At 37.9% G+C, this 16,450-nt stretch overlaps 1 protein-coding gene across 10 annotated transcripts in view; it reads left to right on the top strand.

Annotated features, from left to right (window-relative positions):
• Positions 1 to 16,450, top strand: part of med1 (mediator complex subunit 1) — a 633,161-nt gene that overhangs the window by 24,647 nt on the left and 592,064 nt on the right. For 8 of the 10 annotated variants that reach the window (XR_007927076.1, XR_007927078.1, XR_007927079.1 and 5 more), the window contains 2 exons: positions 14,690 to 14,796; positions 14,925 to 15,003. Coding sequence is in view for 4 of the 10 variants with exons in the window: in XM_051877103.1 (XP_051733063.1) it covers positions 14,690 to 14,796; positions 14,925 to 15,003 (186 nt within the window). In the remaining 6 variants the exon portion in view is untranslated. Of the gene's footprint in view, positions 1 to 14,689; positions 14,797 to 14,924; positions 15,004 to 15,247; positions 15,544 to 16,450 lie in introns of those variants that run through there. The other 2 variants (XM_051877063.1, XM_051877071.1) reach the window with 2 other exon arrangements.

Below are 16,450 nucleotides of genomic sequence, written 5' to 3' on the forward strand. Positions count from 1 at the left end.
AAAAAAACTTCTGAAACTTCTCAGACTCCTTCGGGGCATTGTGCTTATGACCCATACCGAGTTTTGTAACGATACGCTAATGCAGGGGTTCTCAACCTTTTGCAAGCTGGGCCCCCCCCCAGAGCTGGTTCATTGCAGTTGGGGCCCCAGTGCCCACACCCCACACACCCCACACCAGATAGATAGATAGATAGATAGATAGATAGCCCTAGGCTATTATTTTTAGGCCCACATTATTATTATTATTATTATTATTATTATTATCATCATCATCATCATCATCATCATCAGTAGCGGTAGGTAGGCCTATTATCATTACTAGGCTATTGTTATAATTGGCAGTAGCACCAGACTTCTAATGTGAGCTTGCAGGCATTATTATTATTATTATTATTATTATTATTATTATTATTATTATGGGTAGTAGTAGTAGGCCTATCATCATTACTAGGCTATTGCTATATAATTATATGAGGTTACATGCTTTGTTGTTGTTAATAATAATAATAATAATAATAATAATAATAATATTATTATTATCATCAGTAGGCCTATTATCATTACTAGGCTATTGCTATAATTGGGAATTGGCACCAGACCTCTGATATTAATTTATGCTTTATTATTGTTATTATTACTAGGCCTAATAGTAGGCATCATCTGCATTTTTTTACAGAAGCTTGCAGGTAGGTGATGTTAATGTGAGACCTGAGCCTGCTTTGCCTTGCAAAAATCCTCAATTCTTGGCTCAATGTTTGATAAGCCTCAAATCATCCTCGATTTGTGCACGATTGCGGTATTTCATTTTGAGTGCAGTCATTTTTGAGAATCCTGCCTCTCACAAATATGTCGACGCAAAAGAAGGAGAATCTTCAAGGCAGTGTCACAGAGTTGAGGGTATTCCTGCATCAATGCTGCCCAGAATGACGAAAGAGGGCAGGAGCTAAAGAGTTCCTTCAGTCTACTGTCACTCTACTGACGTGCCTGCATCAGTGATAAAGTCTGCAAGGCTGGGGAACATGTCGCAGTTCCCTCGACTGATGCGGCCATGCCAGAGGTCTAGTTTTTGTGTGAAGGCGTTCACTTTCTCTGCAAGGAGCAAAATATGAGTTTTGCGGCCTTGCAAAGACAGGTTGAGGCCATTCAAGCGGTCAAATATATCGACCAAATGGGACAGAGACGCAAGCCACATAGTGTCATCCAGATGCTTCACCAGATCTGATTTGATTTCTGTCAAAAACCACTTCACCTCCTCTCGCAGCTCATACAACCGCTGTAACACCCGCCCCCTGGAGAGCCAGCGAACTTCAGTGTGCAGAAGCAGCTGTTCGTGCCCTGACCCCATCTCCTGGCAGAGGACCCCAAACAAGCGAGAGTTTAGCGGCCATGATTTGATGAGATTTATCATTTTCACGGATTGGTTCAGCACGGAGTCAGAGAGAACCGGCATTTTTTTAGCAGCTAGTGCTTCGCGATGGACCATGCAATATGTCCATTGCACAAGTGGAGCTACTTGCTGAACACGAGCAGCTAGGCCACGCTCACGCCCCGTCATTGCCTGCGCACCATCCGTTTTTACGAACTCCTATCAGTTGCTCTCTGATATCATTGGACGTGTCTACAATTCTTATACTTCATGTGAAGTTTGGGGCAGATCAGACACTGTATGCTTGAGTTACAATAACTTCCTGTTTCATGACGATAATAACATGCTTTAGCAGTCAGCTAGGTGTTGCTAGCATGATTTAGAATGTTTCTAGCATGTTTAGTAGTCAATTGCATATTTTAGTATGTTGCTAATAGTGCATCATATTGTTAAAAACGTCACTTCCTGTTGACAGCAGATGGTGCTATGACTATAACTGAATATGGGCATGGACATGTGTTCAGGACAGGACTTTTATCAAGTATGTGAAGTTTGGGGCAGATCGGACATTGTTTGCCTTAGTTACAGCAACTTCCTGTTTCATGGAAAAACATCAAATTTGTCAGGCCACCAGGGACACGCCCTTTTACGAAGATCTTGAGTTTTCGCAATTTAGCGTCGCACAAGCCTTATGATTACACAAACCAAATTTGAAGATGATCGGATTAAAACTGTAGGAGGAGTTTGTTAAAGTACAAGGCCTGAAAATGGCAAAAACCGCAAAACAAATCGCACGGGTAATTCAAAATAGCTGACTTCCTGTTGTGTTTAGGACTTAGCTCCAAGAGACTTTTTTGTAGGTAATGCGACGGTACACGTACGTACCGAATTTCGTACATGTACGTCAAAAGTAGCCCGAGGCGCACACCGTTGAAGTTTTATAGGTGGCGCTATCGAGCCATTTTGCCCCACCCATTTCTGAAACCTATATCAGATGTCAATTTTTGCCAGTCCTGATGCATGTTTAGGCCCTCAAAAATGCAATAATGTTTGGAAAAGAATAATAATAATAAAGTTGCAAGCAGCGATGAAAGGGCCCTCGCACCCGGGCTAACCGCCACCTGTTGGCCTTAGGAAAACAGTGAATAGTGGGCGACATGCATGTAAGCGAGTAAATACAGGAGAATTATGGCCAAGTCATTTCAAAGTGCCACACTTTCTGCTGCCAACAGGTGGTGCTTTGACCGTAACCAAATATTGCGATATAGATGTGTTCAGGCCAGAAATATTATCAAACGTGTGAAGTTTGGAGCAGATCGGACATTGTATGTCTGAGTTACAACAACTTCCTGTTTTGTGGCATTAATTGCATACATTAGCACTTAGCAGAGTGTTGCATGATTTAACATGTTTCTAGTATGTTTGGTACTTTGTGGCATATTGAAATGTGTTCGTGGGATTGAATTACAGTGTGAAGCATGCCATTTCCTGTTGCCAGCAGGTGGCGCTATGACTAAGTGAAAATTGGCATACAGATGTCTTCAGGCCAGGACTCTTATCACACATGTGAAGTTTGGGGCAGATCAGACACTGTATGCTTGAGTTACAACAGCTTCCTCCTTCATGGCGAAACATCAGACTTTGTCAGGCCACCACGGACACACCCTTCAACGAAAACTCAAGATCTTTGCAAATTAACATCGCTAAGGCCTTAAGATTAGACTGACCATATATGATGTGGTTCTGGTTAAATGTCTACGAGGAGTTAATCACAGTGTGAAACATGTAATTTCCTGTTGCCCGCAGGTGGCGCTATGACTCTCACTGAATAGTGTCATGTTGATATCTTCAGGCTAGGACTCTAATAAAACATGTGAAGTTCGGGGCAGATCCAACATTGTATACCCGATTTACAAGAACTTCCTGTTTCAAAATTTGTCAGGCCGCCACGGACACGCCCTTCAGCGAAACCTTAGATCTTCGCAATTTAACATCGCAAAGGCCTTTAGATTAGACTGACCAAATAAGATGTTGATCTGATTAAAGCTCTAGGAGGAGTTTGTTAAAGTACAATGTGTGAAAATGGCAAAAACTGCACAAATTTTGCAGAGAAAATTCTAAATTCTCACTTCCTGTTGGTTTTCAGATTTCGTACCAGGAGACTTTTTTGTAGGTATTGGGATGTTACATGTGTGTACCAAATTTCATACCTGTACGTGAAACGTAGCGCGAGGGGCAGTCCGTTGAAATTTTATAGGTGGCGCTATCAAGCCATTTTGCCACGCCTAATTCTGAGATCCATAACAGACGTAAATTTTCACCACTTCTGATGAGTGTGCAAAGTTTCATGAGTTTTCGAGCATGTTTAGGCCCTCAAAAAAGCGATTCATTTGGGAAAAGAAGAAGAAATATAGCCGCAAGCAGCGATGATGGGCCAAAGCCTGGAGGCACCGCCACCCTGGTGGCTACAGGGCAACTGTGCACGGCGGGCAATGGGCATTTAAAACAGTTAAACATAAAAGGACTATGTCAAATTCAAACCACATTTACTGCAGCAGCTGATGCTCCTATGATCACAAACCACAACAGCCACATCCATAAGATCGTTTAAATTGAGATGACTTTCATGTCATAGAATGTCATAAGTCAATTTAAAATGAGTGCATAATATCATCCTAATCTGACATGTCTGTGTTTTTTCTCAGACAACCCCTATAAAAATTCTAGAGCAAATTACATACTGTTATTTGTGCAAACTCCACAGTGCTCTGAGAAATCTAATCCAGCCTTAATGCGAATATCTGTGATTGCTGATGTTGTATAATCCTAACACTTCTCTTCATGTGTTTTTTGACCTCCCTGAGCTGTTGTTTGTGCACCAATCTTATGCACCAAAAGCATGCTTTCATTTAATTTTAATGTGTGGTATAAGAGGAAAAATAAAATGAAAAAATTAATAAATAGAGCCAAATCACAGAACCTGCAAAGACAATTTTAATGTCAGTCTCAGGTAATAGTAAGGTACATGTCTAGATTTTTCTGCTCACTTATGCAAGTTTATTTTAAACAGCCACTTTTATAATCATGTGAAATTTACTGAAACAGGGGTTTTTAAAAATTTAATTATATCAATAAATAATTAATTTAACTGTAATTGTAAAAAATAATAATTATAACTCAAACAACATTTAGAAAACTAGTCCTGTCCGAATAGTGATATAGTGTTATGGTTCAGTTTCAAATGAGTGTGAAGTTCTCATTTGCAGTTCAAAATTTTTATAAGTTCATCAATAAATAAGTAATCAGTAAAAGGGTTAAAGACCACTAATCAAGATTGTAATACACACAAACAGGGAGGGGAGATATATATATATATATACACAGACAGACCCACGCACAGACACCCCCCACAACACACACACATACACCCAAGTGAACCTGAGGTAGTATGGGGGAGGAGAGAGAAAGAGAGACAGAGACAGACTGAGAAGATCATTTTAAACCAAAAAAAAAAAAACATCTAAATTGTGACAAAGTAGTCTTTGTTAAATGTTTAAATATACCTGCACAAACAGTATAAAATAAAAACTAAATCATTCTTCTGTCTATATAAACTATCGATCTAGTGCTTGATTTATCCAACCCTGTTTAAAAATAGGTATTTGCTGCCCTCTAGTTGTTACTCTATGTATGATATTTATCAATTTTTCAATCAAATATAATTAATCTGTCTATTTTTAACTTACACATGCTTTTTAAATTGAAAAAATAAATAAAAAAATGTGTTTATTTCAAACATTTGTATTCTATATATAAATGTGTATAGTGTTTTTTTTTTTTTTTTTTTTTTATAGAAAATGAGTCATTCCATTTTCCTTTTTTGACATTACTTCAATCTATCACCATGGCAACATCGTTTGAGATATCCATTATCCATTCTCAATTTAACATCTTCAATATCATAGCACCATGGTAAAAAAATGTTTGGTCTGAATCGAATAAACCCCCTAGAAGTAGTAGTTTAAAATTCAGAGCCTGTTTATTCAAAAAATCCACATTCAAACCAAAATAGCTGACTTCTCTGAGGTAATGACTGTAAATTAGAAATGAGAAATTAATGAGAGCAACATGTGTGCCGAGTTTGGTGACTGTAGGTTAAACTAACCCCCCCACTTTTGTCAAAAGGTGGCGCTATAAAGGCCCTGCTCCCCGCCCGTTTCTACGGTTTTGCCCATGTCTACTGTACGACAATGCTGGTGTGTGTGTCGAGTTTCATGCAATTTGAAGCATGCTAAGAGTCTCAAAAGCCTCCAAAACGAATATTAACAATTTGATGCGTTGCCATGACAACAGTGTTTAAAATATCAAAAATCCTGTCACAGGTCTACATCTGCTGTGTATTGACATTACACTGATAAAGTTTGAAGCACATCAGGTAAAAATAACAGAGTGATCTCAAAGCATTTTGAAAGTGACACACTTCCTGCTGCCAGTTGGTGGCGCTATAACTTTGACTCACAATAGTCACATCCATGTGATCAGACTCCTACAACCAACACACTGGTGAAGTTTCATAAAAATCAATCAATGTATACAGACATTATAACTAGGGTTGCAAAGGGGCGGAAAGTTTCCGGTAAATTTCTGAAAACTTTCCATGGGAACTTAACCTGGGGAATTCTGGAAATATTCCAATTTGGAAACTTAACAGGAATTTACGGAAATTTATGGAAATTTATGGGAATTTACGGGAATTTATGGGAATTAATTGGAAATTTTGGGAAATTTATATAAATGTATAATATTTATATAAAATGTATCATATACAAACATAAATATAAACATTTTGTTTGGTCATAACATGAAATTTCTTTTTCGCATTCAATTAATTCTAATTTAGTAAATATGTAAAATATTTTTTTTTTATTGCAGCAATTGTTATGTGTTATTTATTTCAGTGTCACATGACCCTTCAGAAATCTTTCTAATATGCTGAGTTGATACTCGGTTATTGTCAATGTTGGAAACAGTTGTTCTACTTTTTTTTTTTTTTTTTTTGAACCTGTGATACTTTTTTCAGGATTCATTGATGAATAAAAAGTTAAAAAGAACAGCATTTATTCAAAATAGAATGTCTTTTTTCTAACAATATCACTTTAATATCACTTTTTATCAATTTCACACATCCTTGCTGAATAAAAGTATTAATTTCTTTCAAAAAAAAAAAGACAAAAGATTTCTATTTTTAATAAATGCTGTTCTTTAAATTTTTATTCATCAAAGAATCCTGAAAAGTATCACAGGTTATAAAAAATATTAAGCAGCACAACTGTTTCCAACATTGATAATTGAGTATCAAATTAGCATATTAGAATGATTGCTGAAGGATCATGTGACACTGAAGACTGGAGTAATGATGCTGAAAATTCAGCTTTGCATCACAGAAATAAATTATATTTTAATGTTTATTAAAATAGAAAACCATTATTTTAAATTTTGGTTATATTTCACAATATTATTGTTTTTTCTGTATTTTTGATCAAATGTGTATGTTATGGACTGGGGGAATGCCCAGTGCATGCAGGCGGTGTGGCCTCAATATCCTGAAGTAGTGTGCTGTGTGAATGTTAGGGTAAAAATTCATTCAACTGAAATTGCATTAAATCTGGTTGTTTTAACCAAAATTATGCTGCAAGATGTTTTTTTTTTTTTTTTTTTTTTTTCCAACTACATTTAAGTACCCTGTTATAGGCTAACCTGCAATTTTGCAAATTCCCTGTTTATTCCCATTAATTCCCGTTAATTCCCATTGAAAGTTTCCAGCTTTGAAAATTCCCAGAATTTTGCAACCCTAGTTATAACACACTTCCTGATTCCCTTTTCTCGCCATAAATCCGTTGCCTCGCCATGGCCAAACCGTTCGAGATATCAAAAATCCGCTGGCAATTTTTCATCATCAATGTCTTGACTTCATGCTGACCGAGTTTGGTGGTGATCGGATTAATCGCCTAGGAGGAGTATATCAAATTCCAGAGCATGCGTTTTTCAAACAACCCATAATAACTGACTTCCTGTTGAGCTGGCGTATAACTTAGAGCACAAAAGTTGTTCGGCCCGATGAGGTCTTTATGTGTACTGAGTTTCATACTAATACATGCAAGCGTGTTTGACATATGGCCAAGTTTTTGGATCCCATTCAAGGGGGCGCTGTTGAGCCCCCATGCCACGCCCAGGTCCCAGCCTCTGTGGCATCCTAATGGCCGCAGATTCCAATGTGTGTGCCAATTTTCAAGAGTTTTTGAGCACGTTAAGGCCCCCAAAAAGCCCTGGAAGTTTGAAGGAAAAAAAAAATTATAATAATAATCCTTAGGAGAACAATAGGCCCCTGCGCCTTAGTGGCTTGGGCCCTAATAATAAACGGAGCAATTCCAATAGGGTCCTCACACCATCGGTGCTCAGGCTCTAATTAAAGCTGCAAGCAGCGATGAAAGGGCCCTCGCACCCGGGCTCACCACCACCCGGTGGCCTTGGGAAAACTGTGATTAGTGGGCGATATTCATTTAAGCAGATAAATAGAGGATAAATATGGCAAAGTCATTTTGATGCACCACACTTCCTTCTGCCAGCAGGTGGCGCTTTGACTATAACTAAATATTGGCATGTAGATGTCTTCAGACCAGGACTATTATCAAACACGTGAAGTTTGGAGCAGATCGGACATTGTATGCCTGAGTTACAACAACTTCCTGTTTCATGGCGTCAGTCACATGCATTAGCACTTAGCCAAGTGTTGTATGATTTAACGTGTTTCTAGCATGTTTGGTACTTCGTGGCATATACAAATTTTTTTCTGGGAGTGAATTACAGTGAAAAGCATACCATTTCCTGTTTCCAGCAGGTGGCGCTATGACTTACTGAATATTGGCATATAGATGTCTTCAGGCCAGGACTCTCATCACACATGTGAAGTTTGGGGCAGATTGGACATTGTTTAACAGAGTTACAACAGCTTCCTCTTTCATGGCAAAACATCAGACTTTGTCAGGCCACCATGGACACGCCCTTCAACGAAAAGTCGATCGTCGCAATTTAACATCACTAAGGCCTTAAGATTCGATTGACAACATGGTGTTGATCTGGTTTAATCTCTATGAGGAGTTAATCACAATGTGAAACAAATTATTTTCTGTTACCCACAGGTGGCGCTATGACTGTAATTGAATATTGCCATGTAGATGTGTTCAGGCCAGGACTCTAATAAAACATGTGAAGTTTGGTGCAGATTGGACATTGCATATCCGAGTTACAACAACTTTGTGTTTCATGGAGAAACATCGAACTTTGTCAGGCCGCCACGGAGCCCTTCAGTGAAAACTCTAGATCTTCACAATTTAACGTCACAAAGGCCTTTAGATTAGACTGACCAAATATAACATTGATCTGATCAAAGCTCTAGGAGGAGTTTGTTAAAGTACAACGTCTGGAAATGGCAAAAAATGGCAAGTTAATTCAAAATATCTGACTTCCTGTTCGGTTTCAGATTTTGCTCCAAGAGACTTTTTTGTAGGTTTTAGGCTGTTAAATGTTTGTACCGAATTTCAAAATCTATGTGAAATGTAGCACAAGGGGCACTTCATTAGGTGGCGCTATCGAGCCATTTTGCCCCGCCCAATTCTGAAACCCATAACAGACATAAATTTTCACCACTTCTGATGCGTGTGCAAAGTTTCATGAGTTTTTGAGCACGTTTTGGCCCTCAAAAATGCGATTCACTTTGGAGAAGAATAATAATAAACGGAGCAATTCCAATAGGGAATAAATCACACCATCAGTGCTCTGGCCCTAATAGTATTATTATTATTATTATTATTATTATTATTATTAATAATAATAATAATAATAATAATAATAATAAACGGAGGAAATCCAATAGGGTCCTCGCACTTTGGTGCTCGGGCCCTAAAGATCGCCAACGATTAAAATAGGTGCCTACGCACCTTCGGTACTTGGCCCCTAAATATAACTGCAAGCAGCAATTACGGGGCCAAGCACAAAAGCAGCACAAGAAGCCAGCCAACATGACTGTGAGCATCAGATCAACTGCAACAGTGAGCAATTAAAGACCTATTAAGATCATTTTAGGCAAAAGAGCTGAAATATTATATATACTGTCAATAGTAAAGATTTACTGGTTCATCACTTCCTACCAATAGGTGGCGCTGTGACCAAATTAATGTGATATGGTCAGAGTGAGGTGACAGTGACACTTGCAAAGTTTGGTGTCAATATGTCAAAGCATTGCAGCAATACAGACTCAACAGTCATTTTGGCATCATGCCTCTAATTCGATGGTTTGATATGTGAATATGGTTTCGTCTATCAAAACGAAATCCATAACTTTTTACCAACATGGTCTGAAGATGATACGATTCGGTTTTGGTGAAAATTGGACCAATGGTCTAGGAGTAGTTCGAAAAAGTGTGTTTTTAAAGAAAATCAAATTGGCGGACAGGAAGTTTGGCTGACTATGGCAAAATTGGCATCAATGTTCTCAGCATGTCCCACGGAATCAAATAAGATCAGTCTTACAATTGGACACATTTATATAAATCTATTAGGATTTTTTTAAATTACATTATAACATGTGACCACAAGGAGGCGCTATCTCAAAACCTATTGTGTACCTTCAGAGTATGGTGCTAAAGGCACATCCTGTGTTTCGTAATGGTACATCAATGCATTCATATAATATAGCATTTTATAACATAATACTGTATTGTAGTTAACAGCAATTTCATGTTTTAATTATAGTGCCACCAAGAGGCACAATCCCACCAATTTTTGTGTACTCAGGGTGACCCCATACATGTGTGTGTCAAATTTGGTGCAAATATCTCATTTCGTTTTGGAATTATAGACATTTATATGTATGAGCTCATACAAAATGGTCCATGGACGACTTTGTTTTGATTTTTTTTTTTTTTTTTTTTTTTTTTTTTTTTTTGCCACTTCCTATCATTTTTGACATTTGGGCTATGACTTTTAGTTAACCAGCTTAGGTTTCGTGTTTCCTACGCTGGTTTTGTCTCGATCGGACTAACGGTTTTGAAGATATTCGCAATTGTTTAAGCGCTAAATCACCACGCCGCACAAACCGTAAGTCGAAACCTAGCATGTTTGGTATCATTGGACTCGGCAAGGATTCAGGAGTCTAATGATATGACTCCCGTGAAAATAAGTCAACCAGATCAAAAGTTATGAGCATATGAGGAAAAAAAATTCTCCACTAGGTGGCGCTGGTCCGAAACTTCTCAGGCTCCTTCAGGACATCGTGCTGATGACCTATACCAAGTTTCGTAATGATACGCTAATGTGTTCATAAAATACAGCATTTTAGCACAAAATTCAAAATGGCCGATGGCCAAAATGGCCAATCTGGGATAATTGGATATCATTCGACTTGGCATGATGCCCCGAATCTATTGAGACCAAATGTATGATTTTTGGACAAACCCATCAGAAGTTATAAGCAAAAATAGCCATTTTTCGTATCTCCGGACCAGTAGGTGGCGCTGCGCCAAAACGATGTATGTTGCCTCAGGTCATGCTTGTGATGACATGTACCGAGTTTGGTCTGAATATGATACAGCATTATTTCTATTTTCGCAAGCACTGCGTAATATTCGTTGGCGTGTTTTTCGAAAACGGTTTGAGAAATCTACTTGAATTCCATAACTTTTTGTTGGCATGGTCTGAAGATGATCTGGTTCAATTTTCATGAAAATCGGAGTAACGCTCTAGGAGGAGTTCAAAAAAGTAGATTTTTCAGAAAATTCAAAATGGCGGAAAAATTTTCACGATGGAAAATGATGGTCATGGTGCATTTGATTCGTCTTGACCCAAGGAATCAGAGGGAAAAAGAATTTTGTTTCTACGGTTCAAAAGTTATTAACATAAACATGGGTGCAAATTTGGACAGCTGGTGGCGCTAGAGGGATTGAGTTAGAGACTCCAAATTTGCTATGGACACAGTTCAGACTGTCCTCTAACTGTGTGCCAAATTTTATAACTTTCCCGCATACGGTTCTATGTGCAGCCATAGACTTCCAGAGCGGAAGAAGAAGAAGAAGAAAGAACGCCAACGGATACAATAGGTGCCTACGCACCTTCGGTGCTTGGCCCCTAACTAAGCAATCGTGTCTTGTTTTACCAACTAGAGCAGGGGTAGGGAACGTTGATCCTGGAGAGCCACTACCCTGCAGAGTTTAGCTCCAACCCTGAAAAAAACACTCACCTGCCTGTAACTTCAGTAATCCTGAAGACCTTGATTAGCTTGTTCAGGTGTGTTTAATTAGGGCTGGAGCTAAACTCTGCAGAGCAGTGGCTCTCCAGTATCAACGTTCCCTACCCCTGAACTAGAGATTACACAGCCCGTATATACAGTGCTCAGCTTAAATGAGTACACCCCCTTTGAAAATTAACATTTTAAACAATATCTCAATGAACACAAAAACAATTTCCAAAATGTTGATAAGACTAAGTTTAATATAACATCTGTTTAACTTATAACATGAAAGTAAGGTTAATATAACTTAGATTACACATTTTTCAGTTTTACTCAAATTAGGGTGGACACACTTCGCATCAGTGTTGCTTTTCAGGCCCCTTTTTCGACTTTTTTCTAAGAAAGCGCGTTGTGACGAATATAGCGACTTGTTAACCTGATCCAGCTTCCGAGACCCCCCGGTACTACCGCACGAGTGCGAGATTTTGCTTTCCTGCCGCAGGCGCACCTCTCTGGTTCAGCAGCGCATTCAGTTGAGGATATGCGCTCTGTCACAGAACAAATAAAATAGATACTATTGCTTCTAACCTGAGTGATCATTTTACGTGTACATATAGCCAAAATCACAGCAAATGTCTTTATCTTATGTGTATGGTGATTTTGTCAGACAACGTCTCGATTATAAATCAGGATTTTAGTGCTGGTTTAACATGTCAGGGCTCGAGGTTTACTTTCCCGACCGGACAAGGACCTGATTAATACCAAAAAAACAAAACAAAGAAAAACAGCAACTTGGGAATCACCAAAACGCGAGTATGACTGATTTTATTACATTTAGTGTTAGTGGCGATCGATAGTGGATAATAATAGGCTGTATAATGTACTGACAATAACAAGGTTGCGCTGTTGAGGCTCGCGTAGCATCTCGAGGAGAAATGGAAACATGAGCGAAGCGCACACCACAAGAAACTTGGTTAAACATACTGGGTTAAAAATTCAAAATGTGGAGTTTTTATAACTTGATACTGGTAAGCAAAATCACATGACCAAGAATGCTGTTTTCCTAAACAGGCTACCATCACGATTAAAAACATGACACGGATTTCATACAACAGTTCAATTAACAAGTAGTTAATATTAAGCCACTTACATTTTAGAAGGAACATTGACTGTTTTTGTTCTATTTTAGCAGCAAAAGTAGTTTCAAACAAAGATCACAGCAGAACCATAGCGCAACACTCAGCCTTGTTTTCATTACTGAATGATTCAGCATTTTGAACGAATCAGTTGAGTCAAAGATTAAATGACCATTTCATAAACAACTGCCTCATTCTTGAATGAATCAGCCATTGGAATGAATCATTTGAATGAATGAATCAATGACTCACTCATTAAGACGGTTACTTGCCGCCACCTACTGGTGGTTTAGTTTCATTTTTAAAAGTATCATTTCCCCCCCAACATTTCATATTTGTATTTTCAAAAAATATTAAAAACATTCCCATAACATTATTTAATGCAGTTGTAATCAATCAAAAATATGCAGATTTACATATGTCAAAGCTGCAATATTCTGAAAAGATATTGCTTCAGAACAAATGTATATTTCTACTGCAAAAAAAAACAAAAACTATTTTTTCCGGACAAGCTACTGTTTTACTCGTACAAGTGACAGATTTACTCGTGTCCACATGACAAGGCTTAATGTCGAGCCCTGTATGTAATCTTAATGGGCTGCGTTTCAGTCACCATTTCATATTGTCTGACAACAAAAACAGAAAAAATATATAGATGAAACAATTTTATTGGGAATTTGGCTGTATTAAAATACAAACCCGATTCCAAAAAAGTTGGGACACTGTACAAATTGTGAATAAAAAAGGAATGCAATAATTTACAAATCTCATAAACTTATATTTTATTCACAATAAAATATAGCTAACATATCAAATGTTGAAAGTGAGACATTTTGAAATGTCATGCCAAATATTGGCTCATTTTGGATTTCATGAGAGCTACACATTCCAAAAAAGTTGGGACAGGCAGCAATAAGAGGCCGGAAAAGTTAAATGTACATATAAGGAACAGCTGGAGGACCAATTTGCAACTTATTAGGTTTGAAAAGTATGCAGATCTAGCAGTTTTTAAATACCTCCAGCAGTCCTATCCCAAATAATCATAATGACATTAGCAAATGGTTTGAGTACCATCTAGTTTTGGAAACTAAGACTATAGCCCCTTTCACACATACAGTCTTTAATGGCAGATTACGAAGTAAATTACTGGTCTGAACGCGCTGACGTAAGAAGTCTGCCAATCATAAAGTTCTTATGGAGATGACACGATTACTCCTCACTGTTTACAGAAAGGTTTGCTGCTTTTTAATAGTTTTTTAATAGTAAATATGTGCTAGTTGTACAACTTTGACCGTTGTGCCACATCTCACAGCTTCAGTGTGTTGCACTCGAGACCCAGGAATGACCCTGCCTTCTTTTTTCATTCATCAGTGCTGCGGTTCTGCAGTTGGATACTATTACGCGTATCTCATGTTTTTCCCCTTACACCTGGCTTTCAGAAGTAAAAAAAAAAAAAAAAAGTTGTCAAATTGAACAGATATTGAAACTAAAGCGCTTCTCATGTGGGCAAATGAAGAAAACGATAGAAGATCATTTCTGATAACTGGCGTCACAGAATTTACCGGTATTTTGATGCTGATGTGTGAAAGGTCTTTTAATGGTAAAAAGCCAGTAAGTTGTTGCTTGTGTGAACAGCATATCTGTTTATTTACCTGTAAAGTCATTCTGGTAATTTTAGGGTAATTTACTAGGATTACTGTGTGAAAGGGGCTTATGTCAGTTGTCACATAGACAATTACGGGAACTAAGACTGTCAATGTCCCAAGGATAACATGACTCCAATCAAAGAGAAGACTTGGTTAAAGAAAAACAGAAATGGTTGTTGTTATAGTGTCTTTTAAGATTACATTTCCACAATAATTGTCTTTTATTTTTTATCATTTTGTTTGCTCTTGTTGACAGAGTCAGAGAAACAGAGTCGTATGACGGCCCTACTGGAAAAGCTCTACAGCAAACATAACTCATCCCGGTCCTGGCAGGAGACCAGCAAAGTCGTGCGGCAGGCAATGGTAAGACCCTCTGATAGAAAAGGTTCTTGGAGAAGCTTAGCATATATCTATTCACAGTTTTATACATGTTCTTTTTTCGATAACATTGCTTTTTTTACATCCATTTGTCTGTTTTATTGGCTGTTCAGGAAAAGCGTGGGGTCATTAATACAGCTGGACACCAACTGCTGCTCAACTGTTTAGAGACACTGCAAAGGGCACAAAAAGGTGCATTTAATCAATACATTTCAATGCAGATTTAGTGCGTATGTTTATATACATATAGTGCATGCAAAATTATTATGCAAGTTGATTTTCTGATTTTCTGATAATTCAAAACCACATCAATCTTAACTACAATAATTTTGTATTTAATCATTTGTAAGTGATATATAATTGTTCATGAAGGCTGGAAGTGAAAAACACCTTATACTTAGGTATGCATAATTATTAAGCAGGTTTTCTTTTACAGGCAGTATGAGCCAAAAAAGAGATTTAACTCCGACTAAAAAATGTCAAAAATGATTAAATGCCCATGAGAAGGATGCAGTACTAGAAATTGCAAAGTTAAGGCATGACCATTGGACAGTGAAATGCTCATTGGGTCAGCAGGATCAGACAGAAACAGGTGGAGAAGAAAAGACATGTTAACTGCAAAAGAATTAAGAAGAGGTCAAGAATTAAGTGTGAAACCATCAGGAACCCTTTAGTCTCCTGCCCCACCATTTTCCAGAACTGCAACCTACCTGGTGTCTCCAGAAGTGCAAGGTGTCAGTGTTTTTTTTTTTTTTTTTTAAATAGGCTTTATAGACAGACAGATTGAGGGTGACTCTTGAAGGACCAGCACCACATCCTCTTGTACCACTGTTTGAAGGTGGTACTGCAGTCATTTCTCAGACAAATTTGATGTGGGTTCATTTGCGATTCATTTTAAGCGCAAATTAATCACACATCAAATCTGGCTGAGAAATGACCCCCAAAAACATAATTTAAAGTCAAAATTGTGTTAAATGAAATGAGACTAAATAAGAAACAAAACTGCAAGTAGATGGCGGTAAATGTCTAAATGAGTACATTATATGCTGTGTCCCAATTCGCCTACTTGTACTACGCCCTAAACGTTTGTACTTTTTTTGTATAGAAAAAGTACATAGTTTTGAGTGTGTAGCAGAAGAGTAGACGAGCTTTGGGACATACTATCACTGTAACGGTTGCTCTCTGACGCTTAGTTACACGCATCCTGTCACTGCAAACTGGCCTTGTCACAGTTAACATCCTCCACATTTCATTTAATTTCCTACTGTACAGGAGAGAAATGTAGTAGCATGTTGATCTGAAAGTTGTGGGTCAAATGGGTCTTTATAAAACATTGTTGTTGTAGATGAAATACAACACAGATAACATTAAATATTTTTTTATCAGCCTAAATGTTGATTATTAGTCACTTAAACCCCTTTATCTAAACCTCTTTACTTAACTGTCAGTCACACATATCTGCCATGTTTTGAACACTTTTTACTCGTGTTTGTAGTTCTCAACTGAAACCTCCTCCAAAGTGCAATGGGTTTTGGGTAATATTAGCCATTAAAGTGTGCAGATCCACACTTCGAAAATCTACCATCCGGGGACTTCTGGCATACTCTTTTCAACATACTATGCTACACTTATTTTAATC

The sequence above is a fragment of the Ctenopharyngodon idella genome, chromosome 2 (genome assembly GCF_019924925.1).
Source record: "Ctenopharyngodon idella isolate HZGC_01 chromosome 2, HZGC01, whole genome shotgun sequence".
Taxonomy (NCBI): Eukaryota; Metazoa; Chordata; class Actinopteri; order Cypriniformes; family Xenocyprididae; genus Ctenopharyngodon; species Ctenopharyngodon idella.